Raw genomic sequence first — 12,045 nt, forward strand, 5'->3', positions numbered from 1 at the left:
CATTTTAGTCATTTAGCAGACGCTCTTATCCAGAGCGACTCACAGGACCAATTAGGGTTAAGTGCCTTGCTCAAGGGCACATCAGATTTTTTTTCACCTAGTCGACTTGGGGATACGAACCAGCAACCTACTGACCCAATATTCTTAACCACTAGGCTACCTGCCATCCCTAAGTTCCTTTCTAATATTATAAATTTGCATTTGGAAAATATTGAGACCCCTTCTCTTTATACACATTTTGTTCCATTACAGACTTATTCTAAGATTTGTTTTAAGTCCTCATTCTACACTCAATATCTTGTGGCGAAAACTGTTTTTTGGAAATGAGCTCTGAGACAGGATTGTGTCGAGGCACAGATCCAAAAGATGTCTGCAGCATTGAAGGTCCCCAAGAACACAGTGGCCTCCATCATTCTTAAATTGAAGAAGATTGGAACCACCAAGACTCTTTCTAGAGCTGGCTGCCCGGCCAAACTGAGCATTCGAGGGAGAAGGGCCTTGGTCAGGAAGGTGACCAAGGACCCGATGGTCACTCTGACAGAGCTCCAGAGATCCTCTGTGGAGATGGGAGAACCTTCCAGAAGGACAACCATCTCTGCAGCTCTCAGGGCTTTATGGTAGAGTGGCCAGATGGAAGCCACTCCTCAGTAAAAGGCACATAAGTGTTGTAGGTTGTTGTTCTGATGAAAGGTGAATGACTGTTGGAACGGACTGAACCAGGTTTTTTTGTCCAGGATTTTGCCTGTGCTTAGCTCTATTCCAATTATTTTCATTCAAAAAAAAAAATCCCTAGTCCTTGTCGATGACACGCATAGCCACAACATGATGAAGCCGCCACCACCATGCTTGGAAATATGAGGAGTGGTACTCAGTGTTGTAATGTTGGATTTGCCCCAAACATAACGCTTCGTATTCAGGACATAAAGTTAATTTCTTTGTTAAATTTTTTTCAGTTTTACTTCAGTGTTTTATTGCAAACAGGATGCATGTTTTTGAATATGTTTTATTCTGTACAGGCTTCCTTTTCACTCTTTCATTAGGTCAGTATTGTTGATCCCTCCTCATTTCTCCAATCACAGCCATTAAACTCAACTGTTTTAAAGTCATTACTAGTGGTTAAAGTGTTGGACTAGTAACCGAAAGGTTGCAAGATCAAATCCCCGAGCTGACAAGGTAAAAATCTGTCGTTCTGCCCTTGAAAAAGGCAGTTAACCCAGTGTTCCTAGGCCGTCATTGAAAATAAGAATTTGTTCTTAACTGACCTGCCTAGTTAAATAAAGGTAAAAAAAAGACCATAATTATCCTATTTACAATTTGTAGTGAATTGTGACACTAGACTAAATGTTTCTGACTTATATCGATGCCACAGGCTGTTTTCAAAGGAATTCGTTTTTTTAGGGGAAGTCGCTCTTTAGCCCTTCCAATGCTGTTCCTGATTCTAACCCCATATCTGTTCATGTTCCCACAGGAGAGATCTCCAACCCAGGTTCAGGCATCAGGAAACCATAAACAACACAGACAGAGGAACTCAAGACAGAAACATAACCACTGCATGGCCTGCTTCACTAGTTTCTATGAGCCAAAGGAGTTGAAGACACTTGTAGGCCCCAACCCTGCTCAGACTGCAGAGACAGTTTTATTTGTCCAATTTACCTTACATCACCCCAACAGACTCTCAAAAGAAAGAAAACTTACCCCTGTGGTCAATGGGGAATAGCAAACTAAAGATGCACCAAGTAACTCAAAGGGAACGAGTTGAACTACTGCTCTTTTTGTGGGAAGAGTTTTCCCTCTTTTACAGACCTTAAATAGATACCAGCTGAGCCACACAGGAAATAAGCCTTTTCACTGCTCACAGTGTGGGAAGGGTTTCTGTTGGTCATAAAATATGAATACACACGGGTTAAAGTATCACAGGCCTAACACTGGACTGTTGCTTTAGAAGAAAGTCGACTTCAAACCACAGAAGTAAAACATGCAAACACATGTTATTATGTAAATAGCATTTACCAACCGCAACTGTTATGTGAAAATAGAGCAGGGGTTCTTGCGTTAACATGAACACTACTTGTCATCAGTACTCAGTATTTACTTACCCTGTATTATCACTTCAACTCTGGGTAACATGTAATAATTTCTTTAGTATCCGGTAAAAACTCTGGATGTCTAACAAATGATGGCACATGGTAATTCATATGTTAGTACCACTGCTGCAAACAAAACATCCACACACCAATGCTAACGATGCTAGTTAACTTTGCCAGCTTGCTCTATGACTTGCCTGTCCCCTTTTTTTTAATAGAGTTTAACTATTTAATTATGTAGCGTTTTGGGAGTGGCAGAAGGGAAGAAGTATCAATACTATATAATTTTCAGCTGCCTTATATCTTTTTGATTTATTGGAAAGCCGTTAAGTTGCTAGCTCCATACCTACAGTATCTAACTGACGGCAGCACAAATATAACGCCACTTCCGTTTTAGGAACGCGGGCGGAAGTTTACGTTCCTGCTTCTTTTCGTCGCGTGTCCTCACTCAACCAAGCAACTGACGACAAGGGCTATTTTTAAAGGTGAGTTTATGATCTGTTGAACTATTTATGAGCGTGAATAAAGTCTGGCTTCCATTATCAATCGTCAGTGAAAACCTCATTGGAAGATTAACCGCTACTGAGGGCCAACAACCCATCTACTGTTAGCTAGCCAACGTTAGCTTGTTTTGTTTACTAGCAGTGCTGAAGAGGAGCAACAGTCCTGAACTATTTTCCACCACCTAAGGTTTAGCGATCATTTACTTCTGGGTAACCGAGATTAGCTAGAAGTCGACATTACATTTTTTTCTCATCACTTCAATAGCCCCAATGTAGACCCACCCAAATTAGTTAGTACTAGCTATACTACTTACAGTAGCTACGATTTCAAAAATAAAAGGACTATGTGGACTGTATAGGCTAGTTCCGGGGTGTTGCAGCATCGGTCAGAACACATTTAGGAGATGGCGGTTAATAATCCACGTTGAGAGTATTTATAATAAACACAGTTGCATATGGGGGAAGGGTTGGAGTTGGGGCTTGAAAAGGCCGGTAGCACGGTAAGGTAGCGGTCTAGAAGAGAGACTAGAGAAACGCATTAGGAAAACATCGACAAAAGGTGCATAAATCATGAAGTAATGCCATATGACTAGGCTTAACACACATGTATGAGACTGCCAGGACTAAGCATGACAAAGGAGGGCATTAGCATATCAAACAGGTCATGGTTATACCAAAGGGACATATCATAAGCCATAGCTACAGTGCCTTTAGAACGTATTCATACCAATACGAATGTCAAGTAATAAGGGCTAAATTGAGGATTATGGTTATTTGATTTAGCTGAACCCACTGTGTTAGTGCTGGTATGGAACAAGAGCCTGCACACCATGAGGATGGGCTGTCCAGAACAGGTGTTGCAGGCCTCTGATACAGTGCCTTCAGAAAATATTCATACCCCTTGACTTATTCCAGATTTTGTTGTTACAGCATGAATTCAAAATGGATTACAGATTTCTCTCACTCATCTACACACAATATCCGATACAAGTTTAAACATGGTGGTGTTAACACATAACACTCGACCCAAGGTACCAAATTGATGTGACATGTATTAATGCCAAAATAACATGCAAAACAGGGAAGCCCCCCCAAATATATTTAAGGCCTATATTTTTTGGGTAGTGTTTTCTATATACATTAGTATTTTGTTACATGCTTAATTGAAAAATTGCAAAGGTTCTAAATAAAAGTAGAAATAACCAAATGAGTAACTACCCTTTTGAGTTCTAATTTAAAATGTAATAATAGGCCTTTACATGTGGTCATTTTATATAAACTATTTATTCATTAAATTTACAGAAAATGCTATATCGGGATATGAGATTTTGGCCATAATCACCCAGCCACCCATGTCACACAGGTTAGGATAGAGCCACCCTGTGGCATCTACAAAGGTAAAGGTAGCATGCTACTTGTATTCGAGACCAGAGGTGATTAGAGTGGAAACAGGTGTGGATGAAAGGGGTGTGGCCTACAGTAAAAGGTAGAGGGGATTAGAGAGTGGGAACAGGTGTGGAGGGAAAGGGGGATACCTAGTCAGTTGTTCAACTGAATGCCTTCAACTGAAATGTCTTCAGCATTTAACCTCTGAATCAGAGAGGGGCAGGGGGTTGCCATAATCGACCTCCACGTCTTCGGCACCCAGGGAACAGTGTGTTAACTGCCTTGCTCAGGGGCAGAACAACAGATTTTTACCTTGTCATCTTGGGGATTCGATCCAGCAAGCTTTTAGTTACTGTCCCAATGCTCTAACCTGTGGGGCGTGGCCTGAGGTAAAAGGCAGAGAGGTGATTTAAAGAGTGGGAACAGGTGTGGAGGGAAGGGGCATGGCCTGAGGTAATTGAGCAATTGTAAGGCCCTGTAAAATATACATTGTGGGGAACACGGACAGAATCCAGACATTAAAACATATTTGAAAAATTATCAAATGTATTGAACTTAGTAGAACGTGAGTGCCTATAGGCTTTGTCTCAGGGCTGACCCTATTTAGTCAACTGGTCCATTGTTTGGCTGTTGGTCGTCCGATATTTCTTTAGTAAAAAAATAAATAATAATTCATGGTGTCACCTTTCTGATTGGCTCCTGTCTGAGTGGACTGATCCATTGTGGAGGCCGTGGGGATGGTCCAGTCCATCAGTCTAAGACGTGCTACTGTAATTGTGTTATATTGTCGGAACAACACTAATAAAACATTGGTTTAATAACATGCACTTTCTCTCACGTTGGAAAAGCGGTCGCTGTCCACTGGTCCGAAACACATCAGTTCGCTGTTGAATTGGTGCCTTTTCCTAGACCATGTTGCTATGTGCATAATAGCACAGTTATCCAGCATATAGGTGTTGAGAACGATGAGGTGGAGTTAGCAGACGAGGAAGGAGGAAACCCCATCTTCATTAGGTCTATAATCAACAGCCTAACTGTTAAGGGGATAGCCTAGTGGTTAGCCTAGCGGCAGGTAGCCTAGTGGTTAGAGCATTGTGCCAGTAACCGAAAGGTTGCGAGATCGAATCCCCGAGCTGACAAGGTAAACATCTGTGATTCTGCCCCTGAACAAGGCCGTTAACCCACTGTTCCTAGGCCGTCATTGTAAATAAGAATTTGTTCTTGACTGACTTGCCTAGTTAAATAAAGGTAAATTAAATCATCCATATCTCCAGAAATAAGACAGATCCTGCTTCTGTTGCCTGTCTGAGTGTTTGTTTAATAGCCTACTGATTCCGTGAGCACCAAGCCTCACACAACCACACGTCGGATAAACTATTTCACAAATTTGGCTGTTTTTAATCTTTGCTGTACTAAAGGCTTTATACTTTTTTTTTTTTTTTTAGACCAGATCGTTTATTTTTACACTGTTCCCCTTTGATATCCTTCTTATTGTTATTCTTATGATCATTATAATAAGTCATTATCCTTAGTAGGCTTAGTATAGCACCATCGTTCTGTTGGCCTAAGAGCGCATCCTTGGTCTTTAATACCGTCATTTACTAAGGCCTATATTTCAATACTTCTATGTAGGCTACTGTATCAATCAATTATTTGTTCATGTCATCACACAAGCACACGAGTCATTCCTGATGAGAAATGCAATCAAGCATTTCTGTTTTTAAAATAACAAAAGCGACCATTGAATAATTAGCCTTAAAGCATGTAAACCGTTCCATTTCGGGAAATTGCTTTCACAAATTAATGCAACGCTTTTTTTAGTCTATGCTGTAATAAAGGCTTTACAAAAAAAAAACGTGACAACAGACACTCTGGTATGCTTATCATTTGTTTGGTGTAGTTTACGTTGTTCCAAACGGCCAGAAAAAAAGTATATTGTAATCTATCAGCACCTGTTTGGCACTTTATAATATGCACTCAGTGCTGGCTCCTTACCTTATTTTTCTAGATCTCCAGTATTTTCCACAACTAGTCCCATTTATTCCACATAATCTGACTTCCCCTTTACCCCCTGAGTAACCAGTAAACATTCCCCCGTTTCCAGTTAATTTGTCATGTCCTCTGCATCCATTTTGCTGTCACGGTATTTGTTATAATCAATGTATTATTGTGATTTTGATATGCTTTAGGTCAGCCCCTATTGCTTACACGCGTGAGATGCTTACAGGTTGAGGGAATAAGGAAGGTTTTTGCTAAACAAATGAAGGATTTCGGTAACAACTTTTCAGTCAGAAATGGCTGTAATTATGTTGCAGCTTCAGCAACACGGACAAGGGTGATAAACACTGATGTTCTGTGGTGGTCGCTACAGCAGGGAGGAGAGAGAGACAGGGTGATAAACACCGATGTTCTGTGGTGGTCGCTGCAGCAGGGAGGAGAGAGAGACAGGGTGATAAACACCGATGTTCTGTGGTGGTCACTACAGCAGGGAGGAGAGAGAGACAGGGTGATAAACACTGTTCTGTGGTGGTCGCTGCAGCAGGGAGGAGAGAGAGACAGGGTGATAAACACGGATGTTCTGTGGTGGTCGCTGCAGCAGGGAGGAGAGAGAGACAGGGTGATAAACACGGATGTTCTGTGGTGGTCGCTGCAGCAGGGAGGAGAGAGAGACAGGGTGATAAACACAGATGTTCTGTGGTGGTCACTACAGCAGGGAGGAGAGAGAGACAGGGTGATAAACACTGTTCTGTGGTGGTCGCTGCAGCAGGGAGGAGAGAGAGACAGGGTGATAAACACGGATGTTCTGTGGTGGTCGCTGCAGCAGGGAGGAGAGAGAGACAGGGTGATAAACACGGATGTTCTGTGGTGGTCGCTGCAGCAGGGAGGAGAGAGAGACAGGGTGATAAACACCCAATTTATTTTTAATAGAGCTCTACAACTGGCAGTCCGGTAGGAGTGCCATGATCATTTACAACACTTTTGAGTGAACAAAAATATAAAATGCAACATGTAATGTGTTGGTCCCATTTTTCATGAGCTGAAATAAGACCCCAGAAATGTTCCATATGCATACAAAGCTTATTTCTCTGAAATGTTGTGCACAAAGTTGTTTACATCCCTTATAGTGAGCATCTCTAATTTACCAAAATAATCCATCCACCTGACAGGTGTGGCATATCAAGAAGCTGATTAAACAGCATGGTCATTACACAGGTGCACATTGTGCTGGGAACAATAAAAGGCCACTCTAAAATGTGCAGTTTTGTCATACAACCCAATGCCACAGATGTCTCAGGTTTTGAGGGAGGGTACAAATGGCATACTGACTGCAGAAATGTCCAACAGAGCTGTTGCCAGATAATTCATGTTAATTTCTCTACCATAAGCCACCTCGAGTTGTTTTGGAGAATTTGGTAGTACATCCAACCAGCAGACCAGGTATAACCACGCCAACCCAGACCTCCACATCACTGACACCTTCACCTGCGGGATCATCCTGAGAAGGGGGGGGTGCTGATGTGTATTTATGTCTGTAATAAAGCTCTTTTGTGGGGAAAAATCATTCTGATTGGTTAGGCCTGACTTTGAAATTGTTTGTATGTTGTGTTTTTATATTTTTGTTCAGTATAGTTTCAGCTAGCTATGTGCAACTCACCCTCCACTGTATCTGCCTCTTATGACTATACCACCTGCAGATCCACCTACCTTCTAACCTGCCATGGCTGAGCCCAAGTCCATGGAGTCCCCGGGTTCTGGCTGTGGTGTTCCATCACAGAGAAGCTCACAGCAGGGTCCAGAGATGGTGTCAGTGAAGCTGGAAGACTGCAGTCAACCACTGGAACTCAATGTGATTGTCAAAGAGGAAGAAGAGGAGACAGAAATCCAAGAAGAGGTGGAGGAGAGAGCTGTCAAAGAAGAAGAGGTGGAGGAGAGAGCAGTCAAAGAAGAAGTGGAGGAAAGAGCAGTCGAAGAAGAGGTGGAGGAAAGAGCAGTCAAAGAAGAAGAAGAAGAAGAGGAGGAGGAAAGAGCAGTCAAAGAAGAAGAGGTGGAGGAAAGAGCAGTCAAAGAAGAAGGAGCAGTCAAAGAAGAAGAAGAAGAAGAGGAGAACAGGGAAGTGTCTGCTCCAGATCTAGAGGAAGAGGAGGAAGTAGATAGTATCACTGACCCAGGTAAGTTCAGGTGTGGAGTACAGAGAGAGGTTGGTGACTTGGTGGCCACGGGGGATTCTAAAACCCTATTATAGTGCTTCTACTTGTATCAACAAGTATTTTAAAGCCCCCTTCAATGCTTTGTTTCTGATTCTAAAGGCCTTTTCACATCAACTGCTTTACATATTCTGGAAAAATATGGATTCTGATTTGACACACAAAACCATCAGGGTTGGGGTCAACTCAGGAATCACATTGACATTCCAATTCTCTTCAATGCTTTTCCATGAGGAAATGTTGGAATTGGGTTTACTTTCTGAATGGAAACGGAATTGACCCCAACCCTGAAAACCATTCACAAGTCTGATGCGTTTTTCCCCCCACACTTGAATTAAATATTTGTTCAACATCAAACGCTGCTGCAGAGAGGAAGGACTGTGTAATGACATAAATAATATTGTAGCGGGGCAATTCCACCATAACAGAATTGTCCTGAGACTTTTTACTTTAAATATATGCCAAACAAAAACCATTGATTTTCAAGAGTTAATAAACCATACAACTCTATGCACAAGGACTACTTTTAACAATTTCCTCTGAATATTTTTGACAAAAATACATTTACTGGAAGAACTGTACAGATGCAATGTTTAGAAACAGTTTGCGTCCACATTTTCCCAAAACGCTTAAATATCTGCTCTGAATTTAGATTCAACAATATCTGTAGAAATCATGGGGTCTCAGCTATGACATGACACATTGACTTTGGAAAAAAAAATCTCTTTTGGTTATTGAAGTGGATTTACACCCGGTAACGGAATTGTGGTAACGGATTTTCATCATGGATTCCTGATCTGTACTACACAGAAATGGAGATCATTTGGATATGAATGTCATTCTCTTCATGGTGATGTACCCTAAATAGGTACATAAAAGGTATAACTATGCAATATCCTACTTTGGGCATTATTCTACACTGGCTAGCTATTTTAATGAGCTCTGCCTCCAAACGACCAAATTAGGTCGGTCCGGGTCTGGACCAAATCTGAACGAATCATAAACGTCTACTGTACTTAACTCTATTGTACTGAACTATACTCTACTGTGCTGTCCAAACCTGTGAACCCAATTGTGTTTTGTGACTACAATGATTATCCATTGTAGCCAATTACAATTACGTTACCGATTTCTCAGAAATTATGTTACTGATTGGTCATTTCGAGTTAACACTTTACTGATATCAATTTTCTTTGAATCAATAAAACATTAAAATTTAATTAATAGTCCTACCTTTTACTTGTTATTTCTGTGAACTTTCATTATCCTCCTCATGAGGGAGAGAAATGAGACAATATCTTCAAGATATGTGGGTTTCTGGTAACAGAATCACAAGGCAATGTTTCTTAAACTTACGGAAGGCCGAGAAGTTGATCCTAATCTAAATAGAAGTGTTAATATTAGTTGGCGTCTTTACTTCCTTATTGTGTTCTGATGTATTTCTGATACCGTAAGACTTGTTTTTACCGAAGACCCCTTTACCATCTGTTTGACCAGAAATATTTGCTTATTTCACATTTTTAGGATGGAAAATGTTTAAAATGTGTATATATGCCTTCATTTCTCAAATATAGACCACTTTTCATTTGACATCTAATTTGACATGCTCCTATGAACTTCACATGTTGGTGCTCATGGGTCCTTTTACATGGAAATGACCTGGTGCTCATGGGTCCTTTTACATGGAAATGACCTGGTGCTCATGGGTCCTTTTACATGGAAATGACCTGGTGCTCATGGGTCCTTTTACATGGAAATGACCTGGTGCTCATGGGTCCTTTTACATGGAAATGACCTGGTGCTCATGGGTCCTTTTACATGGAAATGACCTGGTGCTCATGGGTCCTTTTACATAGAAATGACCTGGTGCTCATGGGTCCGAATAAATTATTGACGGATTGCAGAAGGACGATATTTCGCAATTGGTGTGAAAGGCATCATAGACATGACATGCTCGTATTTTCCTTTTTGGTCCGAATTATTAGGACAAAAAATGGACTTGGTGAGAAAAAGGCGTTAACCCCATATCTGTTCATATTCCCACAGGAGAGATCTCCAACCCAGGTTCAGACAGTGAGCCCAGTTCCACAGCATCAGGAAACCATAAACAACACAGACGGAGGAACTCAAGACAGAAACATCACCACTGCATGGACTGCTTCACTAGCTTCTATGATCCAGAGGAGTTGAGAAGGCACACTTGTAGACCCCACCCCTGCTCAGATTGCAGAGACAGTTCTATTTGTCCAATTCACCTCAAATCAAAACCGACAAAAAAAAGAAAGACACACCCATGTGGTCAATGTGGAAAGAGTTTTCAGACCCCAAGCAAACTAAACATACACCAGCGAACTCACACAGGGGAGAAACCTTTCCATTGCTCTGTTTGTGGGAAGAGTTTTTCTCTTTCACAGAACTTAAATAGACACCAAATAACTCACACAGGAAAGAAGCCTTTCCTCTGTTCTCAGTGTGGGAAGAGTTTCAGTCATTCATCAACTCTGAAGACACACCAGCTAATTCACACAGGAGAGAAGCATCACCACTGCTCTCAGTGTGGGAAGGGTTTCAGTCGGGCAGGAGACCTAACGAGACACCAGTTCACTCACACAGGAAATAAACTTTTCCACTGCTCTCAGTGTGGGAATGGTTTCAGTCGAGTAGCAGCCCTGAAGGTACACCAGCAAACGCACACCGGAGAGAAGCCTTACCACTGCTCTGTTTGCGGGATGAGTTTTTCCCTTTTACAGACCCTAAATAGACACCAGCTTACACACACACACGAGAGAAGCCTAATCACTGCTCTGAGTATGGGAAAGGTTTCGATCACTCATCAAATCTAACGACATATCTGTTAAAGTGAGTTCTGCTGCTTTTTATTATGGGAATAGGACCCGCTCCCCCAAATAGGACAGGGGTTCTGGCATTAACGTCCACACAACTTGTCTCTGGTCATCTGGATCACTGTTCAGCGGTTACCTAACCTATTGTTTTACCACTTCAACCCTGGGTAACATCTTATAAACCTTGAGTATCATGTAATAAACACTGAATGTCTAATAAATGATGGTAATCATCAATAGGTAGATATTTGTGGAGGTGAAGGAAGAATGGGTGACAACCTTTTAACTTGGGTGTCATGTTAACACTGTAGCTATATTATGAAATAAAAATGATAGTGGTGAAAGTAGAGGATTCAAAGTCATGTGTTGGAGTTTGAGTATTGTAGTACGTTGATATTATGGGGTATTGTGTGTAGATTGATGAGGAAGATAAATAGTTAGATTCATTTTAGAATAAGGCTGTAACAAAATGTGGAAAAAGTCCAGGGATATGAATACTTTCTGAATGCACTTTAAGGTGGTATTTGGGCTTCATTTTTCCAGATTTTATTTTTAATCACATGATTTTTGTAAAAGTTATGCAGTCGACCATAATGCAACGCACTTTGAAAGGTGGTGACCCGAGGAGGACTTTACAAAAGTGATCCGCTTGATCTTGCCCAGTGACTGGAGTCAGGAACGTGTGCACGTGCATGCAATTTGAATGCATTTCAATGAATGGGAATGGAGCTGCTGCATTCAATTACTTGACGATTACTTGAATAATTAGGGGTTCTCTGTAGTCTTTTTTTTATATGCTCAAATGACTGAGGCATAGATTGTTAACTGTTTATTCTAATTTGGCACACAAAAACTTGAGGCCATGAGTAGCTTGGTCAATAATAATGGCACTGATTGGCCTATAGGTGGCGCTGTTATAAGCAGCCTCATATAAACCCTCATATTCTTCTCTCCATTTGACCAAGAGACTTGAAACTTTGTATGAATATTTCTTTCCTCGTGCTGAACACATTTGCCTCAGGGA

At 41.3% G+C, this 12,045-nt stretch overlaps 1 protein-coding gene across 1 annotated transcript; it reads left to right on the forward strand.

Moving 5' to 3' along the window:
- The first annotated feature begins 2,482 nt into the window (after window positions 1-2,482).
- LOC139402240 (zinc finger protein 664-like) lies at window positions 2,483-11,365 on the forward strand. The gene is made up of 3 exons (XM_071146339.1): window positions 2,483-2,569; window positions 7,669-8,142; window positions 10,225-11,365. Exons 2-3 carry the CDS (start codon window positions 7,692-7,694, stop codon window positions 11,019-11,021), a joined length of 1,248 nt encoding a protein of 415 aa, XP_071002440.1. The 5' UTR covers window positions 2,483-2,569; window positions 7,669-7,691; the 3' UTR covers window positions 11,022-11,365.
- The last annotated feature ends 680 nt before the right edge of the window (window positions 11,366-12,045 follow it).

This window comes from Oncorhynchus clarkii, unplaced genomic scaffold (assembly GCF_045791955.1).
Source record: "Oncorhynchus clarkii lewisi isolate Uvic-CL-2024 unplaced genomic scaffold, UVic_Ocla_1.0 unplaced_contig_1333_pilon_pilon, whole genome shotgun sequence".
Lineage (NCBI taxonomy): Eukaryota > Metazoa > Chordata > Actinopteri > Salmoniformes > Salmonidae > Oncorhynchus > Oncorhynchus clarkii.